Genomic DNA, 22,856 nt, shown 5'->3' with positions numbered 1-22,856 from the left:
CATCATGCTTTCAGATGTGTATCTTTCAAATAAGTATTGCATTCTCAATATTTTTTGTCCGAAGTTTTCATTGACAAAGAATCAAGCTTTGCCTGCTATCAGTAAATTCTGTGGAAATAGTCAGACAAAAGTGAGCTGTCTCAATTTCTGTTGTCTACAAGTACTGACTTTCAATTCCAGTACGAAGCCTTGTGTCGCTACTCAAAAGCACTCCTGTGGGTGTGACTAGTTTAATAAACTCGCATTCTTAAACTGCTGTCGTGCAACATACAGCTTTAAGAACACCAGAACATTGAGACACAGAAACAAAAAAGCCCTGTGGGCTTGTTCTACTGACAAAGCTTACTTTATTTAAAAAAGAAAAGCCATGGGTCATTTATATTGTTGTGTGTTTTGAATTCATCATCTGGTGTTTATCAAAAAGCAAACCTGACTCGTTTTGGTATGTTTGTTCTCTGTTCCTTAGGCTGCCTTCCAGGAGAATGTTGGGAGACAGGTATGGTAACTTTCCTGAATCTTCATTCATTAGTGCCTTGGAGGTTACTGTAGACGTGTAGTACCTAAAATCAAAATTAGACGCTGTGGCTTCAGAGAAATTGAGTAAAAGGATGTCACAAAATAATTTGTTTCCATTATCAGCAAACAGGTTGTTGTCGAATATTTTTCCGAGATGTGAGTTTTATTCTAGTATTCTAGTTTTGGAAGAAAATGAGCTTTCTGGTAATTTTAAGTCATTCTGAAAAGCAAAATCAGCATGTGTGACGGCCATTATACATCTTGCAAACTGCAATGCTCTTAAAGCAGAAGTGCAGTTTTTTATTATTCTTTTGTTTCATTGACTTTCTAGTTTTCAATAGAAGTGGAACAGCTGAAGTGTGCTGCACAGTCTTTGCTGTGGTTGGTGATACAACAGTGAACTAGGCTTAAGAGTCTTCAACTCAATATTTGGGTTTGCCCGTTGTACCGTAATGCTACCATCTAGATATTTTGAGAAATCTGTTGCTTTTGGAGGTACCTAAGTGCTTTGAAAAAAAAGTGTCGTTGTAGGTTCCTATGTCACTTAGCAACATTTAAGTGGTTAAAATGCTCTAACAACTTTGATTTGCAATCTTGGATGAGAAGCAAATAGGGTAAAGACATGGATTTCAAAGTTTCCTGGTTTCTCATCAGGAACTAATAAAGCTGAATATACAACTTAGAGTTAAAAAAGGGGGGGAAATGGTTCAGTGGTTCTTGTGATAGAGCGGGGCTTGTGAGCACGGTTAAAGCAAATTTTGTTATCAATAAGCTATTCCTTGAGACATCTTTGTTAAAATGCTGTCTAGCTTTCCCTGATATCATTCCTGAAGATCTCTGTGTTAGGAGCCGGGATATTATTCCTTTAGAGCTATGGTATTAAGCAATGCGTCCTTAACTGGTGTGTGTATTTCTAGATAGAATTAGGTTAATAGCAGAGAAAGGGTGCAAGAAGACTAGGAGGAAGAGGGTAGATATTTTTGGTGACCTGACCCAACTAAGCCTGTGATAAGTAGAAACCAGTGTGATTCTTCCCTGGGACTATAGTTACTGCCCTGGAGAGGTTAGTCAGCACCCAGCAACTCAGCCTGGTTCCACTTCACGAGGTACTGGATGAAGTAAATGCCTTACTGTGACTTGAGTTCCAGGTGAGATAGGGCTCCTGGGTGCTGCAGGTTTAGAAATGCTTCCATGTAGCAAAAGTCTTGTGGGGTTTTTTATTTCTTAATCAGAGGGGTACAGTCTAAGTTAGTTTACAACCAGAAAGTTTGCTTATTGATTATGCTTTGATGCAAGATTCAAATTTGTCAGTGTTGGTAGAACACACAACAGTTTTAGCTTTTCTGTCAGCGTGTTAAGGAGGAGTTTGCAGCGCAATAGCATTTTCATGGCATGAAGAATGCTGTTAGTCTCCAGTTGGTTCCTGTAGAAGTCCGGAAGTTTTACTTACTGAACCATTTCTTACTGCCTAGGAAAATGGTTACTTAATCAGTGGATACACCCTCTGTAGTTCTTCCCTTGGATGTAATGTGTTGAAAGAGACACCCTGGAAGGAGCTAAAACCTATTCTCCATGTGAAGTAACAATGCTGGTGCTAAATAGGTGGAGAAAAGAGTTGACCTCGCTTATTTCCTGGTTCCTGCCTGCTTCACCTTTGCGATTCAACACGTCCTGAATCCGAGAGCTTGCTTTTATGGCCTCGGCAAAAGAAGCCATAGTAACTTACACTTCACGTAAATGAAAACTTTGAAAAATCTGAAGAATTTTATTTAAGCATAAATCACGAGAAATGCACATACTTCTAATAAGACAAACTTTTATATTGGAGAAGTAAGTTTTAAGTGTTTTGACAGAACAGAAACTGTGAGCTTTTTCTCTGAGGTCTGTCTCTCCCATCGGCCATGACCTCTGTACTCTTGAACTTGGTTTCAGGAATTTTGCTGTCTCACTGACACGCACTGCGGCACCATGACCTTCGGTGAGATGGCATCAAATTGGCACGCTTACAGCCAAATAATAAATAGCCAGCTCCAACTAGGAGCTAGAATTGAAATTGTTTAGCTGTGATTTTCCTTATGTACAGTATGCATTCTTATACATTTAATTGTATGTCATCTTGTTTGGCTATAAATCATACTGAGGTTATTTCCCATGTGTGCATTTTTCTCCCTAATCAGTGTTTCATTAGGCTTTTGAAGAGTACATTCATTTCACCATTATTAGGGCTTGCAGGTAGTCTCTTGGATAAGCCATAAATATTCTGTCTATCCTTCTTGGCTCAGTCACATTCCAGGGCTTGTTTTTTCAGACTGTTGGCACTATGCTTCCCAGACCTCCGCAGTAGCTGACAGCTTCCCGCTGCTTGCAATATCTACTTCTTCAATTATTCAGGCTTAGATCTAGAGATACTTTCTACTATTTTTGCATGCCTGTATCCTAATGTGGAAGGGATGAGTGAGCTGTAAACAAACAAAACTGTATCATATCCAGAACCTGTACTTCCACATAGCCTTATTGCTTAAATATCATATGATTGTCCCTTTTGTAAGGGAGCATAGTGTCTTTCAGTTGGCTGTTTTCCATTTATACTTAATTATGGCTTGCAGAGGCTATGCTGCCTCCTCCATTCCAAAACACAGCCGTGCTGCGTAATACTGTATTAAATCAGTCACAGCCAACCAAAATTCTGAACATCTGAATTACATTGCTTTTGTAAAAGCGTCAATTTTTAGGTGGCAATTGCATATTTAGAAAGGTAATTGATCTTTTAAAAACACAAGTTTTTGAACAGTGATGTCAGAAGTGTGACACTTCGGTAGGATTCAATGTTTCAGGCTTTGCTGGGAACCGAAGTTCTTTCTAAAAAACAACAAACAAACTAACCCCAATATTTTAGTTCATTAAGGCAGAAGCCATAAAATATATGTTTGAATAGAAACAAATAGAAGTAATTGAACTCCCATGTATTCTACATGTGATGCGTTTCTTGGTGCCTAATCTCTAATTTTGTGCGTAAAACTCCCAGTAGATACTTGTTCCTACACTACACATCAACTGAAAACATGTTTACATTTATGTAAACCACCTTTTAGAGAAATTATTTTTTGTGTACATACATAATCATGTGTTCATCAAATATATATTTGGATATGACTTGCAGGTGTTAAGATAGCTATTGCTGCTATTTACTTTGACTGCTTATCGTTGACTCATAAGTGAAGCTAGACATTTTGCTGTTTATATATTCGATATCCTTTATATCTTTAATACAAGTGATTTTACTATAAATTAGAAATTAATTTCTATTTTTTCAGTGTTTATACAGTAGTAGGAGGTTGTTTTCAATCATGTTGCCTATTTGGAAAGTATTTTACATTTTAAAAAAATATTTCTTTTTTTTTTCCTTTTCCCCACAATGTTTGTAGGGCACTTTTCCACATGGCATAGACATTCTAACTGCAGCTGATTATTTTGCTGTTGGTAACAGAGTTAACTGTTACCTGACTATAAGGTAAGTTTCCAAGCATTAGTTTTCCTAAACATAAGGGACCTATTTTACATAGTGAAATATTTGTCTGATTGTTTCACCTTACTGAACATCATATTTATTACTGCTGTTTTTGAACAAATTAAAATTTGATTTTTCTTATTTCTGCATCAAACACCATGTGTAAGACATGGTGAAAATCTGACCATGACTTGCTTGTCTAGGTGGAGGAAGGAGCCAAGAGGCAATATTTGCAGGTGTCACAAAACTGTCTAAGCTGGTCAAGATTAGAGAAGACTAGGGGATTTTGAAGAGTTGTAGTAAAAGGAGAGGCTGTTATGATGGCATGTAGACTCCGATATGGGTAAAAAAATAAACTACTGCCCATTGAAAAAGATACTTTGCACAAGTTGTTGCATTTGCAGTCTGTGCATTGACCTTTAACTTGAGTGCGTATATTTTTCATAGGTAGCTCAGTGAAAATCTAACTACAGTATGCAGCAGCGTTTGGAAAAAACTAAACTGATCACTGCAGCGTGGAGTCTGCAAAGAACGTAATGGGAAAAACCGAAACTGGTGTGGTGCTGTTATAAATCAGTGGCTTGTCTTGGAGTACTGTGTTCTGTTCTGGTCAGCTATCTGAAAAGACAAGAAAGCTGAAGTCAGGGGAATTCAGAAGCAAGCTGGGTGCGCAGGATGACTAAAATGAACATAGGATTGCACTTCCTCTTGAGAAGATGAAAAAGACTGAGGGCTGGGTTCTAGCTTTAGTTGTCTGTTTAAGACAGACAGTCTAGCCTAGGTGTCTAGCCTCCCTCCATAGCCAATGCGAAGAGACAGGCACCTACAGAAGGTGATTCAGACCATTTTAAGATAGGTCAGATAAATTGCCCTATGGAGTTGCATGTTGCTCAGAAGCCAACAGGTTAGAAAGGCTTGAAGAGATTATATTCTTGGGGAACAGAAATAGCAAACAGGTATATGATGATTTATGCTCTGTTGCCAACTTTGTGACTTCCAATGAGCTAATTTGCACTGGAACCCTCTATCCTCTTTCTCGATTATTTTTTTTTTGTTAATCTGTCCACCTCCTTATTGTCCCTTTTGTGCATAATCATATCAGTCTGTACATATCTTCACCTTTTACCTACTGTCATTCCTTCTGGGGTCCACACCCTCCTCCTACACTCTTCCCCAGAGCCTCTCTTCCCCAGAGCTCCCGCCTACTGAGCCGAGATGGGGAAATGCAGTGGCTTGGTATTCGATGCTGCTCTAGATCCGTATAGCATCAATGTGATTTCTGAAACTGGCTTTTTGTACTAGTAGAAGATCGAAAATGTTCAAAATTGACAAAGCCGTTGTTATTTTCTCTTTTTATAATTTTGGCTTGGAGACTAATTATGTTGTCCTTACTTTTTGAGACCTGAATTGTTAATTTATAATTTTTTTTCAAATTCCTTTCATTGTGATTTCCAGGGGTTTTGTAGGAGTGTTACTTATCGAAGTGAAAATATTTTTACCGTTGACTTCTTTCTTCCATTCTTGTGCTTTTCCTTAAATTATGAAACAGAAAGAATAAATTTGTAAATTCTTTATAATTAATCTTATGCAGTTAGTAGCATGATTCCTTGAAACCATGTTCAGTGTTATTAATCAAACTCTTCTTTGTAAAGTATTTGTCATCTCATTCATTATATTTTAAAAATCTTCACCACTTTGCACTTCAAGCAGGATGTAATTATTTGGGTCAATACTTAATTATTTCCTTATTTTTGTCGGAGTAACATCAAAGGAAAAGTACATAAGCATATATTTGGCTGCACAAAAAACGTGTATCATTATGATGCGGTAGGAAGAATGGACCTTTCTGATCGGTGTGCCTTAAGGTGGTGTAATTGTTTATGTAGCTGGAAAAAGCTGCTTGATGTTGATATTCCAGATCTAGGATCTTTGGCTGTCCTTCCCCCACCCAGATAAAACAATCCTGGGACACTTTGTATGCCAGCATAATGCCGCTATGTGAAAGGAAGCTGTGCCTTTGAGCAATAAAAGTCTGAAAAAGATGTGTCAGTTTTGGTTAATAAATGATAATATATTCTTGTAGAGAGGCAGTATGATATATTTTTTTATATATATGTATGATGTGTGTGTGTGTATAAATAGTTGCTTATATCTTTTCAAATCTAAATATTTTTATGCAAGTTTTTTACTCTGGGTGCCCTTTTGAAACTCTTTGCTGATGTTCTTTGGAGCATTCAGCTCAAATATCATAATCTATTTCTGAGGATGGAAGGTAGAGGAAACCCATTTTGTATGAACTGGGAGTAAAGAGATTATGTGCTTCCAGGAGTTTTGAGCACCAAGGACGAAGCTTCTCAATCTAAGTAGAGCAGGATACAAAAATCTTACCAGCAACATTATCAGGAAGGCTAGACTTGTATTTAAGGCTACTTGCATTAAATACTCAGTAGGGTACAAAAGATGAGGATTGTAGTTAAAGATCGTTATAAGCTAAAACTGAAAGTGGGATTGGGCTACAGACATGGCCCAAGAGATCAACTTTGATGAGCTGGGCAAGGAAGTTCAGATTGAAATGGTTGGAAAGAATGGTGAGTGCTAAAACCAGGACCCAAAAAGCAACTACGAAGAAGAGAGGAGAACTCCAGTATGGCAGGGGAAGTGTGTGTGTTATCGTATGTTCTTCCAGAACAGGGAAAGGAAACAGAGAGTAATGAATTTTATAATTTCTCTGCTGGCATCAAAAAACAGTTAAACCAACTGTCTAATCGCCCTCTAGGGCTCACAGCAGTAGTAGATAGCACTACTAGATCTTGTATTGGCTCAAGTGACTGATATCTGTGCTGTAGATTTAAGGATTCCCACTCTTCTGATGAATTACATAGATATCAGTATGGTAATATGCAACAGTATTTGTTTTTTGTCGTTGTTTTGCTTCTAATTACACATATATATTAATGGAACACTATTACGATTTCAAAGTTAATCACTTAAAAGATATGAAAAGGTGAAATTAAGGTAATCCACGTCCTTAGTTTTGTCCCTTCGTGCATGCCGTTGTGACACAAACACATTCTACTGATTGTTTAGCTTTCCAAGATTATTTAACATACATCAGATGTACTGAAGAAACATTTCACTTCTGTTGACCTTAGCTTTCAATAGTTGATGCTTCTGAAGATTGGAAAGCAAGTGTGGCTGTAAAGTTAGGTAATTACGCAGGCTACCTAGATAATTAATTCTGGTGTTCCCTTACATCTTAGGTCTTGACTTTACAGCTTTAGCACTTTTTGTCAGAATTGACTTTTTGTGTATGTTTGATTTTTAAAAAGGACAAACTGAAAACCTGTATTCAATTTTGGACCATTGTATTTATGAAGATGTAGCACATTTCTATAACTTAATTTTACTGTGTACTGTGGATTACATCATTAATATGCTTCTCCAATCTGAAATAATTGTATAAGTTAATATACACATCTAGATTTTCTAGAATGTAACAATGGGAATCGAATGTTTATTTTTGCTTTTTGTTGCTGTCAAGCTTTTTGTACGTGTAGTAGTTTTTATATAAAATCTAAAAGTTTTACAGAAGTGATTTAAATTTTTTTCAATAACTGTAAAATATTTCCTATTGTATTATTTCATTCAGCTGCATCTCATTTAGGAAAAGGCATGTTTAAGTAAATTTTTTTGGTTGCTTTAAAACTAGAGGATTTAAATCTTTCGAGTAGCTTGTGTTAAAATGCACACAGATGTTGATTCTGTACTCTCTCTATATGGACATTTCTTTTTCAGTGTGTATATTGCTGGCTTTCCTGAGTATACACAGCCAATGATTGATCATTTAGTTAACATGAAGATTAACCACTGGGATAGGTAAGTTCATAAAGTTTAATATCCAGGAATTGACTGTTCTGCATATCATGCTTTCCTGGTTTATTTTTGTAAATTTTACTTGTACTAGAGTTTGCAATAGCATTTGACTGAAGGAAACTGGACAAGTAGTAGCTGATGTCATCTATACCTCCCTAGCATATTGTCACTTAAAACATGTTTATGAATTTTGTCTTTTTGCCATGACCTCAATCTGTTAATAGATTAATAAAACACATTTATTCGGTATATAGTGGATGTGAGGGGTAAACACTATCACCATGCAATTATCATAATTAAAGTAGATTTCATGCATAGAGATGGTGCTTAGTCATATTCAGTGTTCACGAAGATTAAAATGTGTACATATAACACAAATGAGATTGTATCAGTGCTGATAATAGTTTGCATCATGAGAAATAATAATAGTTTACTGTAGTGTCCCTGCCAATGCATAGAATGAGCCCTCAGGTTCTACCATCCACACTTATGTTTTTCTTTGTCTCTTTCAGCAATAAGTTCTATTCATATAGCTAAAAGCTAGCTGTAGGCTGTCTGTTTGGTCCACTGTTTTGTTTTGTTGGCTTTTTTTGAGGGGGGGAAGCATAGGATGGAGAAAGAATGCTGTAACTTTTAATATTGCTGGGGTTTTTATTTTGATCGGGGACAGGAGTCCCTTCCTGACATTTTTTTTTAATACGTTACCTCTACTAAATCGCTAACCCAAAAAAATCCAAAAATGCTTTTTTATATCTTCAGTGTTATTCGAGAACTTTCAACCAAAGCTCTGCATAACCTTACTCCACGGGCTCCTGAATACATGGCAAATGAGGGTAGGTAACAAATAAGTTCTGCAATAGCGTGCCGTATCAAGCATTGTAGCTTACGTAGCAAAAATGTATTGAGAGGATTTAAACACGCACCATGACTTAATAGAAGTTAAGATTTCCCCTGCAACTTAATGCAGTGTAGTGACACTAATAGCTTTACCAGTTTTCAGATTTTATGCACAAATTATAAAATACTGCCAGATCTTTTTTTACCTGGGACTGGACTTTAGTTATCCAGCTACACTGGACGCTACCAGTTCCGAGATGAATAAATGGGTGTAGTTTTCTGTTGCAACAATTCGGGCAGCTAGCCCTCAAATTCCTAGCTTTTGCTTTGATGTTGTAAAGGGTGGGGGGATCTGTTTTGTCTTGTCCAGTCTGACATCTTCAGAAGAATTCCTTTTTGCCTGTTGTGTGTCTAATCAAACGTTTCTTAGCATGAATTCAGGATCCATTGCTCAGCCTGCTCAAGATTCTGAGGATGTACTAGCTGCTTTTTAATGTGGCTGAAAGACAGCAGCTGGCACCCAGGTGAATCTGTAGTTACAGATCTTACCTAGGCTCCCTATAGTGGACTAGGAGGGTGGAAGTAAAATTCCGTAGAAGAACAAGCCTCGTTTCCCTTACCGCTCAGCCAGCCCAATGCCTAAGAGCATGTTATTTTATTTACTCCAAACAGGGAGGTAGTTGTGAGTACAAAACTTCTTGGTGTGGTTTAGTATGCTTTGCCAGAATTTACTTACATTTTTAAAACTTGGTTTTCATATAATGGCCAGGATATGTTGTCCTGACTTTCCATGTTATTTTTAGGCAGACATTTAGAACTGTGATCTGTCACGATGCTTTGTTTTTAAAAAAAAATAATTATTTAATCTCTTTCAGTTTTGCCAAGACTTCTACCTTTATCAGTGGGCACAGATCTGCACACACGCCATGGGGCAATTCTTGCCTGTGCTGAGATCACCCATGCACTGTGTAAACTAGCAGAAGAGAATAATAGGTATAAATGCAAGATTATCTTGACTATAAATTTTCCTTTCATGTCTGGTCTATTGAAAGCTTCCTGAGTATAATTATGGAAATCTCCATCTTACTGAATTTCTTTCCCATTGAATTTTTGTTTGTTTTGATTAGTCATGCCAAGCCTTCACGTTTTATTTGGTGATGTTATAGACTGAAGTCTAAATTCATCATCAGGAAGGTGAGATCTCTTGCTGCCTTACTTGGAGAGTTCGAAGTTATCGTTTAAATATAGATTAAACCCCCTTTTCCCCTAAGTATGCTGTCTTCCTGGTGAGGGGACAGTCTTTCATCTTCAGTGTTAGAGAAATACCTCCTCAAGCAGCTTTAAGTGTTGCTGCTGAATGCTGGTCCAGATGTGTGTATATATATATGGGTGTATGTGTGTGTACAGACACACGTATTACATATAGGTGATGTAGCCAGAATAATTGACAAAATTATTTGGAGCTATCTTTGCTTTAATATTGTGATTAAAGAAACGAGTCATTTACCTTTTCTTTCTTTCCCAAGAATCACATGTGAAAAATAGTTGAAAATCTTTATTGCAAAAACTAGAATTTGGAAGTTGCGTTAGCAGTAGAATTTCATATTAGCGTGACTTACATCAGGATGAGTGGCTGTTTAAGATCAAGGCAGTGGAAAATAAGACTCCAGAGTGGAAACTTCACTGAAAATAAATACAGTTCTGCAGGAGTCACAGATACACGTACACTGAAGAAATATGTTTTAAAAAAACCAGACAAACTTTCTGGGTCATTTTTGTTCTAAAAGTTGGATAATTACTCTCTGATTAACCTTTTTTATTTCACTTCTGAGAACATTCTGATGCAGTCATGCAAAGATATCTAAAGTGGTGACAACTAACAAATTCAGTGTTGTCATTGTTTGTACAAGCTAAATATACTGACATGAATTCAAATAATAGATATCAAAAGTGTGCACTGATTTTTATGGATTTATTTATTGACAAATAGGAACTGTATTTGCCAGCAGTTTCTATCAAAAGAATTTGTGTTAATCTTAACAGTTCCCTTTTTAAGTAAGTTGAAAAGTTAGAGAAAAAGATGCAGAGCATTTTTAGCGGTAGGAAATACTTGAAATTGATGGAAAAATTGCAGAAATGTTAGCGTCCAAAAATACAACTAAGCTGAGAAGGGTTATTGGTGTATTACTGATTATAATGTTATTAGTAAGTGACACTAATTTTTTATAGTCCTTTAAGAATGAGTTTGCTACATGATAAGGAAAGGACTTATGTTATTATATTTGCTGAACTATTTAAAATTAAATATTGCATATTTTCATTTAGCATAATTTGGAAATGAAATTACTCTTTCTCTGTTTGAAAGTACAATGAAGTCATGGAAGAAAAATTATTTACAGCATGATTAGGAAACTGGTCTTAAAAATTTTGTATACCTTTACAGATCTGTAACATATTATTTCAATGAAAAATCATTGGAGGGACTTAAGCAAATCCATCAAGAGGTTTGTAGCAAGTATAAATTTATCTTTTATCCTAGTATGTTGTATTATTTTTAAACAAACATTTACAATTAAGACAGCCGTTCTGCTCCTTCCTCTTCCCCTTGCCAAAAGTAAACAATCTCACAAACAGGAATTTGGACACACACTCCAGACTGTCTGCTAGCTAGATGCCCTTGACTGCGTGTCTTACTCCAGTATATTTTGTATTTGGTCCCTTTCTGTTCTGCCAGCTTCTTAGCTAGGCTGCTTTCTCTGATGCTGTCAGTTACACTTCTGAAATACTGCATGGGGTTTTGCTTTGGTTTTCTTTCCCCTCTGTTTCTTCTCCCTTTCTGTATGTACTGACTGGCCTTGCAGATAGATGTATGGCTGTTGCCTTAATGTGACCATGCTCAAGAGAGATCTCCTAGTGAGTCCATTCTCTGTCTTTTCTATTCTTTTTTTTTTTTACTTTATTGGGATTTCGTTGCTAAATCCTTGCATCCATAATTTACCTGTTTATAGAACTTGAAAGTCATATTCTGTATTTCAACTGATGCATTATCTTTATCTCTGCTTACGACAAATGAAGTCTTGTCCTGCTCATAGCAATTTAAAATGCTTCTATGGAGATAAGTTTGCCTAACTTGTCCCTTTAATTTTATGTCATCCCATGTTGTTTTTTTCTTTTGGCTCCTATTTCTTCACCTTATGGTACAGACAATAGTTCAGCATTCAGACTCCTACTCATTTTCTGTGGTGTCTGTAGTACCTTTAGTCCCAGTTCCGATGTGCTAAAGCTGTCAGGCTTCACCATTTACCCATTATGCTTTTAAGCTACAGGTTGAAAAAGCATCTTTGTCCTTGTTTAACTTTCTCATGTTGAAATGCCTAAAAGCTTGATCAGCAGTATCTGTACTGTTACAATGGCCTTCATTTGTTGTACCTTCCAGTTTCTGCTCTTGTCTGTTCTTATAATTAATCTGCAAAGTTGGCGTAAACTCTTTCTTTTTAAAAATCTGGGGTTTTTTTGTTTTTTACTATTAGAAATTTGATATTATCTCTTTTTTGAAGCTGGCCTAGTGTAATATTAACAATGAGATAATATTTTTCAGTCACATTTGAACTTTTGTTTAAGTGTTTTCTGTTTAATCTATAGCTAACAAAGTTATTTTCAGTTTTCAGACAGTGCAGTATATCATAATTTTAAAAGGGCCAACTGTAGAAAGCAAATTTATTTTAAAAAGCCAAACCAGCTTCCAGGGTATGTGCAGGAGCAGCTAGGATTTGGAATTCAGAAAATTAGTGTTTTATTAATGTGTTAAATTGTTTTTCTTTGAATGTAAAATTCAAATGGTCGTAGGGAGGTTTTTTTAAAAAATATTTTTCCTTTGAATTTCATTTTTCAAATAATCCGAAGCGTTGCATAGCTCACAGTATATAGACATTGCATGCGAGGAGGAAAAATGAGAACACTTGTATCAAACAAACTCTGCTAATACTAATGTTTGTTGCTTTTTTTTCTCCCTCCAGCTTTGCAGTCGTCAATTGTACAGGTAGGAAAATGGATGTAACAAATTATTTTTTGTATTGGAAAGTATCAATTAGAAGTAATGAAAACAGCAGGATCCTGAGGGGCTTTTTGGTTTGTGCAAGTTAGTTACACCTGCCACAGACTGCCAGTCTCTCACCGTTCATCAGAATGCAAGCACATGCATTCTTTTGGCTTTGTCTACCTATTACAGAGGCTGATGTCGTTTTATAATAGTTGTGGTGTTTAGAGAGTGCGACCCACAGGCATCTTAGATTAATGGGAAAGTGGTAAGTACTGGTCTCAATATTGTGATAGAGACAGTTAAAGAAAGGAAAGAATGTGAAACAGAATATGCTCACTAATCCAGGGCTTCAGCAGTGCGTAATGGATTTCTTTCCCATTATTCACCTGTGCTGTAGTACATGTATGGTTCAAATAGGTCTATAGAAATGACCTTTAACTAATAAGTTAATGAGTCCAGAATTTATAATTTATTTTTTTTTAAAGGAGCTTCAATCCAAATTCTCGACTTGCTTTCTTCATCCTGTGTAATGAGCAGGCCAGGAGTATTACGAAAGGTTCACTGCAATTTTTCAACTCTTGCGCCAAAGAAAATGTAAATGAGTTTTCACTGAGTTGTTTTTCATTTCCTATTTATTGAAGCTTCCAGGAAAGAAAGGGAGTTTGCCTAAGTAACTGTTAAGTAAATGTGAATTAGAACTGGTATGTGGCTTCAGAGTTTGTTCTTAAATTTAAGGAAATCAAAACATAATTAATGACTTGTATTCCCTAACAATTGTATATGCGAATGAGGGGTTTTATTTGCTTTAACTGACAAATTCTTTGAGCTTTTGGGCAGTTTAGTTCCCTTCTTTGCACATGACATATCTGAAAACAGTAAACCTTAAGTAGTTTTTTGTGTAATTATTAATTGTAATTTAAAGAATTTTTATGTAAGTTTTTGTATCCTGAAACTTTCTGGAAAAATGTTAAAATTTACTTCCTGAGGGTCGTACATACTGATGTGAAACTTCCACTCCAAGGTTAGCTTGTACTGGCGGATGGTTTTAATGCTGATACTGTATATTAGTGTCTTTGTGGGTGGCTGTCTTGGCTCCCATAAATTCTTTAATGTCAGGGTGGAGCTTGGGTGTAATTTGTTTTTGTCATAATGTGCACTTCTTGCTCTTAATGGTATTTATAAGATGCCTACAGAAATGTTTTCATTCTAGATAAGACTTCTAATTCAACTCCAAGCAAAATTGATTCACTGCTGTTTACTCAAATACTTAGGCTGAGACAGAGATGTCTACTATAATCCATATTTTAAAATATTGGTATGCATAAAATATTTTAAAATAGGACAAGAAAAATAAACTAGGTTATAAAAACAAACCAGCAATTTGAGTATTGCTAGGCAAGCATTTAGTGAAACAAGCCAAACTTGTTTCGTGATGAGTAATTATTGCACATAATATTCCAAAGATTTCCATTTGAGAAATTGCTACCGGGAATTTTCAGTGTAACAACATCTTGTAGGAATGTTGAAAACCTGTGTTTTTTATTTGTGTTTCTAGTTTTTAAACTGCATTAACAAAAAGCATCAAGTCGCATGTCTCAGCTGTTTATTTTGTATTTTGCTTTCACTTCTGGCAACAAAATAGCTGTCTTTTTGTGGACTGAATGGATTTTAATGCTTTGATCAAGCTGTTTTCAGAAATGGAGTTGGCCTGTGAGAAAGGGAAAAGGAAGTAAAGTGTAAAAAATGCTGTGATTTTTATTTTTTTTAATTTTTTTTTTACAAGTTGTAATTTATAAATTTTAAGCTGGAAAAGGGGTTTTGAGTTTCTGGATTGTCTAATGCTTAGGAGTCCACTGAATCCATAAGTATCTCAAGTCATAAAAAGCCAAAGTGCTGTAATGGAGACCTTCATTTAACTAACCATCTTACTTTGTTTAGCAGCTCTTGTAATGTCTTTAACCTGATTTTTGAATGATGGCCATGAATGGCCATCATTCAGACATGATGCAGTCCAAGTTTTGAGTTATACTGCACAGCCTCTCAATTTTGAGTATATTTGAAACAATCAAATTTGTTTATGCTAATTGTAGAAAATCCTGTCCTCTATTCTATTAACATTATTTTCAAAAGTGCAAGTGTCTTTCTGTCTTCCTGTATAATTCCTTTTTTGCGTTTACCATAGTACGCTGGAAGAGGAGAATGCAAGTCCAGGCACATCATTGTGTACTTCCTTCCATTAGTCTTGATTCTGACACATTTGACGCACTAGTTTGTCTTGAGGAGCTGGTTGGTTTAAGCATTTGCATGTGCACTTCCAGTTGAGTATTGCGCAGTGAGCCTGATTTTCTGTATTAAATGGGCACTAGTTATAGCAAGTCATATGCAAACCATGCCACTTGAACAGAGTATTTGTCCGTTGTGCCTGTTTTGTGCTATATGGGTTATGGAGTTGGTTGAGCTATATTTTATTTGCTTTAAACATTACTTTTCTGTATAAAAACCTAACACACAAACTTGTGGCATCTGTTGCCTTAAGCTGTCTTCCTTGGGATAGGAAGTCAGTCTGCCAGTTCAAACACGGTGTTAATGGTCGGCCTGATTTATATCATGCTTCCACTGAACCAGCATGGTTAGTATCTTTTTTTTTTGTAGCAGATATATTTCTGTAGTGCTTCTAAGACCTCATACTAGTTCTCAGTATAAAAAGTTCTCAAGAAAAAAGTATTTTTAATAGTAGTTCTGTTAAGATTCTTTAAAAATGCATCATCTGATATAAGGTTCTTGACTGAATATTCAGCTGAATAGATGTTCAGAATTTTTTTTTACCTCCTTTCTTGTAGCAGTTCTGAGTCTGGTAATGTAGGTCTTCATACACAGAGTTGAGTAACAAGATGATTTAGGGACGGATATGGAAGTGCTGCAGATAGATATGCTGGGCTTCTTCCAGGTAGTTGCACTGCACTTCTGTATTTCAGCAAATGTTCTATTTATTGGGCCTTCAGGGTTCCCATCAGAGCTGGATGTGACAGGATGCACGGTGTTTGTTAGCAACTCCCACACTGCATGATTCAGTTAGTGCAATGTGCTGCATGCCGAGCTTTTGCTCCTATCTCATTCTTGTAACATATGAAGAGGCTGGCTGCGTGTACTGCACGGTCAGCTATGCGAGACGAGCAATTTTAGGTTTTTAGAATAGCAGCCAGTGGAAGTTGGACTGTCATCTTCAGAGTGTCAACTTTTCCAAAAGAGTAAGGTAGCCCGTAGCTGTTGACAGGTGCTAGGCAAAAGAGAAACTCATCTCATTTCAAAGACCTTTAAGGTTACAACTAATCTTGATGGTTTCAGGGCAAATGTGTTTCTTGGCAGTCATCTACGTAAAAGAGCTTTTTAGGCACATTAACTTAATCAGCAAATAATTCCAGCCTTGCAACAAAGCTCATCTTAACAATTCTTCCAAGTTCAAATTATTTTTTGCATCCAGTAGCATGATGGTTCTAGGAGATTGTGCTATATTGTGTTCTGAAGAGTTGCAAGGTGAAATGCTTTTGCTACTAACTGAAGTCACTGGGAAAACTTACTTCCATAAATTCACCTGTAGTCTTCCGCTGTTAGAATACATTACGAAACATGCACGGTCAGAATATGAATTTACAGTAACCTAAAAAGAGGTGTTTATCAGCTTAGTATAGTTTAGTCCCTGCCTCTTCAAGGGATGACCGTAAGAGCTTTATTAAATACACAGGCTTTTTCATCTGTGCTCAAAGGTGTCTCTTTCCTCCTCTGTGTACCTTTGATAAAGCCATTTTGTGCTTCGAAAGCCCAGTAAGTGTGCAACCTGGACCTTTTAAGATACCTCAATTCTATTTGGGACAAAGAGTTCCCATGGAAGATAATTGGTTGCTATTCATATGGAGATGAAAATACTTACTCAGCAGGTGTTCTTAGCTTCCTGGAAATCGAGTATTTGCAATTGAATCTCTTCAGCTATTCCAGTAGTTTTAACTTCAGATTCAGATGTTTATGAAAACGTAGATGCTATTCAATTCTAAACAGCTTCAGTTACTGTTATTTTTATAATCTTAAGGATGAATTCTGAACTTCTCACAAAAAGCAGGTTTTAAATAATTAAAAAACCCCCACCCACAAAAGTACCTTCAACTTCTATACGCACTGAAAACAGCACTGTCATTGCTTCTGATTCAGGCCTACATAATTTAAAAATAGATACCAGCATTCTTAGGTCAGTAATCTCAACTCATCGGTTCTACAAGGGATTATACATTTTTATTATATTTTCCACAAATAAATTGTGACTCATCCTAAGGTGTTTCTAGGAGAGAAGCATTGCTTTGGAACTGCACATAGGAAGGAATGCTTGGGAGCTCATGGAACCTGGGCACTGCATCAGTCAACTTTCAAATTGAATTAATAATTAAACTTTGAAACAGGTACATCGAATAATGTGATGCAACTTGTGGATGTGTCTTTGGAAGAAAAAAGAGAGAATACTGACTGTACAGCAAAATTCAGAATCTCTGAATTAGGTAGATCCATATCTTTTTAATTTAGTGAAATACTGTAGAGCGAGATAAAGTTAATAGAAAGATGCGCATCATGTTTGACAAACTAAACACTGACTGAGGAAAGATCTAGGATTATGATAGAATTCTCAGTTCTTAAAATTGAAATATGTTTGAGCTGTGGAAAGGGAAAAAATTTTAGATATTTTGATGGACATACTGTGATGTCTAGGCAAGAAATAACTTGAAAAGTTTTGCAGAGAAGAACACATGGTATCACAGTGCCTTCAAAGATAGATTTGATTATAGTTTCTGCGTTACATGGAAATCTTACTATGCAAATCACTGTCACCATTCTTCATTCTTGCACAGGAACAACAATCCTCAGTGAAGCTCTAAACTCTGAAATTAAATTGAGCTGATGTAATGCCAAAGGAAGGGATAGCTGTCAAATTATTAACATAAGAGTAGCTTTAAGTGGCCTGACTTCCTTATTGGCAGTGTGAAGTGGAGAAGAGCAGCCTTTATGACTCAGTTCTTGCTTTGTAGTTTGAAGAGAAGTCCGTATCTGAATCCTTGCATCAGCAGACTCTGTTGCACACCAAACAAATTTACAAGATCATTATTTTATACTCATTTGCAGTAAGACAACAGACAAAAGGCAAGGAATGGGTGAGGACAAAATGAAGGGAAAAGAAACCTTGAAGAGGAAGCAAGCCTTGCCACATCATTCTTCTGTTTTTGCTGCTGTCTTGACTCCTTGCATCACTTCTTTGTTTTCTAATTTAAATTTTTTAGAAGCTGGAGAGCAGACAACATGGCAGGAAGGTGGGGTAGATAATACAAAGACCTTATCAGCATGAGGATGTGGAATCTATGCTTTCTTCCTACGATGATAAACTGAGCTGTGGATTATTACATTGAGCTTAATATATTGATTGTCGAAAGCAGAAGTTTCCCAATTAAAGGAAGTGCTGATCTATGGCAGATGAGAATATTGTGGAGCTGGCGTCTCTGCATTACCTGAAAAAACAATGAAAATGTTGAGCAGTCAAAAACCCAGTGCATGTTACAGGAGGCACCTACTTGTATGGAATGGAAAAACTCGTTTAAAATGTTTAGGCTTTTGAAGCTCATATAAAAGGATGAATTGGAGAACAAAGTTCTAAGAGTTGTTAGGGTTGCTAAGTTTGCCTTCTGAGCATAGCTACTAATTTTATTGTGGGGAGGGAAGAGGAGAGGAGGGAAGAAAAGGTTTTAAAAAAAAAAACCCCAAGCAAATAAACAAAAAAGCCTTTGTTGTTCCTCCCCCTTGCTGGGAGTTTCTGTCAGAGCATGGCCATACAAACAGGTGATTAAGGGTTTGGCACACCTCAGGGAGGAAATATTCCAGCAGAAGTGAAGGGAGACAAGACTAAGGAGTCGAGGGAGGAAATACCCAAAGGAAGGGCAGGGGTCAAAGGTTCATAAAATGGAAAAATTAAGGCACAGAGGGTGACACTGAGCAGAACACCCCAAGCAGTGCTCACGGCTCCTTGGGGATATCCATGTAACCAGCAGACATTGCTCAGCGGGGTGAGGAGACATCTCTCCGCCCAGAGATGTGAGAGGCTAAAGAATGGAACCAGGCCCTGCTGTTTCCAGGACACTTCTCCTTCTCCCCACTTTCTGCCCAGTTCAGACTTTCTCCTCCTAGTGCTGCCAGTGGCCAGGCTAATGTTCAGACAGGATAACTGGGCTGGATAAGCCCTGAGGTCTGAGCTGGTGAGACCATCCTTAGGTAACGCACACTTACTTCAGGAGAGTCTGCAGCATCTCGAGCCGTTTGTTTCTCTCCCTTTTCTGATGTGTTGGAAGTTTTTACCCCCTCGCTTGTGGTGATGAATGCAAAATCACCTGGGAGGGGGCTTTAGCAGGGAAGGAGAGGGTGAAGAGAGAAGGGTGAGAAGCTTCGCCAGGGAAGTAATCCAGTTAACATTTGTGAAAATGGGAACTGGGAAGTGTCGTTTCTGTTTAATGTTCCAGAGATGAAGATTTTGTTAAAACATTGCATGTAATTGCTTTTCAGTTGTGGAAGTCAGAAGCTCGTAGAGGCTGTATGACTGAAAAGTCCTGTGGCAAGTCCCACAGGTTCGGGATGTTTCTGAAGCAAGCAAAAGAAAACCAGAATGAACTTGACCGTCACTGTCCTTTACTATTCACATTAAAAATTAGAAAGACTGGGACCGCATTTTTGTAAGAAGAAAGTTAATGATTCAGGAAGGTTTTGTATAAATCATGCTGAAGTCAAGACAACAGTTGATTTTAGAGTCGGTTAAATATGAATCTGCAGGTATTTTGTGATCTGCTTTCATTATGAAATTATTTTGACGTTCTTTTTCTCACTAGGCAATGCACTCAGATTGCTTGTGATAGGTTATTCTCTGAAGGCTCTGTTTCTGCTTTGCAGGGGTTTAGGTGGAGAACTGATGAGACCAGCTGGTAAGTATCACAGCTGCAGTAGGAAAGCAGAAAATGTGCAGTAATGAATTCTTCTGTTTACTTTTTTCCAGTTTGTTTTGCATATATGGTGTTGAGTACATAAATAAAGTATGCACAGTAATTAAAAAAATAGAAAGTTTGGAGGCCAATCAGAAGACAGGTACGCCAGAGCATTGATTGCCACTGCAATTGTGAATAACCCTGTTTGTGTAAGAGTTGGAGGTAGTTCTTGGTTTTATGTCACACATTCTTCCCTTCCGTTGTTGCACACAGTGAACTTTCTTCAGGGTTGAGCTGGCTTCCTTCATTGACTTACTCGGATCCCTCTTCAGAAGAGATGTGATCTGTCCATTAAGACAGATGCCATCATGTAACTAATGATTTTATCATAATATGTATGTGCGCAAAGCTGAAGAATAAAGACCATATAAACAACAGTTTGTGGAAAGGGTTATATCCCCAAAAGATGATGGGTTGTTCACGTGGATTTTGAAGATCGTTATATACACAACAACTATAAAAAGGAAGGGCATTGCAGGAAAAAGTATCCATCCAGGTGGCCTCGATGGATAAGGAAATGATGCCAACTCAAATTTCCTGCTCATGGGTTGAACGAAGGAAGTGCTACATAGCAGATTCTGGCTTTAAAGATGTGAAGCCATCCAAACTTAGTGGGTAAAAGTGTTTCAATACCAAGATGGAAGGATGATCACATAGAAGGGGTGAAGGGGGCAAGGGGATTTCTGCAGTTTTTGAGTGAGTTTAGAGTCTTGTGACATGATAATGCAGGCTGAAAAAGAAGTTTTTTGTAATATGTTTTAGCTTTTAAGCAGCTGAACATTTCATAGCTTTGGAGAAGTACAAATGACAGTATTTTGGCATGATACAACTGTGTAGGAATAAGAGAAGAATTGAAAATGTTCCACAAATTGCCTGCATGTCTAATAAAGATGATGGTCTCAACCACAACAGAGCATAAAAGAAGCGTAGAGAACTAAGGAGGAACCCTTAGAGACTTGGGTTTAGTCACATTGTACTTAACCTTGTCTGTGAATAAATATTAGAACAAAGAAGCTGACGTACAATGTTGAATAGAGTTTGAGCACAGGAAGCCTGATTGTGTGACATTACCATAGTGAGGACTGAATTCAAGAGTAGATTTGGAGCCCAGTAAGTTGATTATAAATGAAGAAGATGATGAACTGCGTACAGAGCCCAGAGTAAGATTCAAAGATTAAGTTGTGGGAGGAGAGGAAAACAAAAAGGTGGCATTATATAGTAGCTCGTTTTGTCCTTTCTCTCCTCTCCACCAACCCTCCACCAACTCCAAAGGAGTCAGATAATGAGTATGGATGTATACTGATCTGTTTTATTTGAACTGATCACCAGGAGGTGAAAGATACTGTAGTCCCTAAGTGCTGAGCAATGAAGTCAATCTATTGTGTAGTAAAAGTGTGCAGCATTTACTGTGTTCATCTCTATTCCCCAAAACAGCCTTGAAACACTAAAAAAATCTCCTCTGAAAGTGGTTTTGTAAGCTTAGAACTCATTTAAGTTTATAGATTTAAAATAATGACTTGAATGACATTTTCTTGTATTCCAAGTATCAAAGGAAATAAAACTGCATCCAGTTTTATAGCTCCTAGCTCTGTGCAGTGAACAGATGCCACTCCTTGAAGGTCCAAAAAGATGCTAATAAGAAGTAGGAAAACCTTTCATATATATTTGAACAGTTTTTTAGTGGCTGTAGTATTCACAGAATCACTAAGGTTGGAAAAGACCTGTAAGATCAAGTCCAGCCATCAACCCAACCCCACCATGCCCACTAAACCATGTCCTGCAGTGCCACATCCACACATTTCTTGAACACCTCCAGTGATGGTGACTCCACCACCTCCCTGGGCTGCCTGTTCCAATGTTTCACCACTCTCTCAGTAAAGACATTTTTCCTAATATCCAGCCTGAACCTCCCGTGGCGCAACTTGATGCCATTTCCTCTTGTCCTGTCACTCGTCACTTGGGAGAAGAGACCAACACCCACCTCACCACAGCCCCCTTTCAGGTAGTTTTAGAGAGTGTATCTGTAGAGAGAGTATTATCCTTGTCCAAGTTGGTTTACTATCAACAGTACTATATAGCCATTTGCAGACTGGTATAGAAACAGAAAGGTGGCTAATATGTACATATGCATCTTAAATGGCAGAGGGGGAAAAACATACCACCGAACAATGGATTGCATGAATGATGGGACTAACTCATGTCAGAGAACAGTTACTGCATAGTGGCTTTTTTTTGTATGTAATAATCACAAGTGTAATTTCCTTCCAGTTTCTAATTTCACATATTTTGGACTTCCATTTGCAAATTTTCTTCAATTTAAAATTAATGCTAGTGTAACTTGATGCAGTTGTATCTTCAAAATTGCTGCAGTTTTTCTTTTTTTTTTATTGATCCAGTTATCAAATTTATTTTTTTACAGTCTGCACTTTAATTGAAAAGTTGTCACTATCAAAAATACCATTTAGAGGAGATCCAATAATCGGTATGTCATATTTTAAATAATCTTCCATTATCTTAGCAGTTTCTCATTAAGCTGAAGTATTAACAAATAATGTTTTTCAAAGAAGCACGATTAGCGAGGTTGAGTGGCCTAACAAAAAAAAAAAATCAAAAAGATACACAAATACTGCAACAGATGGTGATGTTATTTGAAGATTTGTTTTGTAGCTGTTTACTAATATTTGTTTTTTCCCTGTCAAGTTTTCAGCATCACCAGACGCAGCGTTTGCACTATGTATGTTGTAAACCAAATCAGAATAGCTATACTAATTGAGAATCACAAGCTTGTTTATTTTGGAAAACCAAGGAAATATGTCAATATGTATAATTGCTGGTCTCTGTAAAAAAATAAAACAGAGAATGTTGATGTTCAGAAAGTAAGAAAAATTAATACCATTTATGTTCCCTACTATTTCAGGTGGCTGGCAGTGGTTAATAAATGACAGCCTAAGAAGTCTCCCTCTTGTTTCAAGCGGTGCACGACAGCATATCAAGGTACAATAGTTCCTCCTTCATGTGGTCA

The 22,856-nt window shown here is 37.0% G+C and overlaps 1 protein-coding gene across 2 annotated transcripts in view; it reads left to right on the top strand.

The window, feature by feature from the left end:
- The window catches only part of TBCD (tubulin folding cofactor D), a 130,221-nt gene that overhangs the window by 70,209 nt on the left and 37,156 nt on the right, over nucleotides 1-22,856 (top strand). For both annotated transcript variants that reach the window (XM_059828049.1, XM_059828048.1), the window contains exons 16-25: nucleotides 467-496; nucleotides 3,942-4,027; nucleotides 7,820-7,900; nucleotides 8,657-8,730; nucleotides 9,610-9,727; nucleotides 11,178-11,238; nucleotides 12,751-12,773; nucleotides 19,743-19,774; nucleotides 22,254-22,316; nucleotides 22,752-22,828. In XM_059828049.1, coding sequence (XP_059684032.1) covers nucleotides 467-496; nucleotides 3,942-4,027; nucleotides 7,820-7,900; nucleotides 8,657-8,730; nucleotides 9,610-9,727; nucleotides 11,178-11,238; nucleotides 12,751-12,773; nucleotides 19,743-19,774; nucleotides 22,254-22,316; nucleotides 22,752-22,828 — 645 coding nt within the window. The remainder of the gene's footprint in view (nucleotides 1-466; nucleotides 497-3,941; nucleotides 4,028-7,819; nucleotides 7,901-8,656; nucleotides 8,731-9,609; nucleotides 9,728-11,177; nucleotides 11,239-12,750; nucleotides 12,774-19,742; nucleotides 19,775-22,253; nucleotides 22,317-22,751; nucleotides 22,829-22,856) is intronic.

The sequence above is a fragment of the Gavia stellata genome, chromosome 22 (assembly GCF_030936135.1).
Source record: "Gavia stellata isolate bGavSte3 chromosome 22, bGavSte3.hap2, whole genome shotgun sequence".
Taxonomy (NCBI): domain Eukaryota; kingdom Metazoa; phylum Chordata; class Aves; order Gaviiformes; family Gaviidae; genus Gavia; species Gavia stellata.
This window is presented reverse-complemented; position numbering and strand designations above follow the sequence as displayed.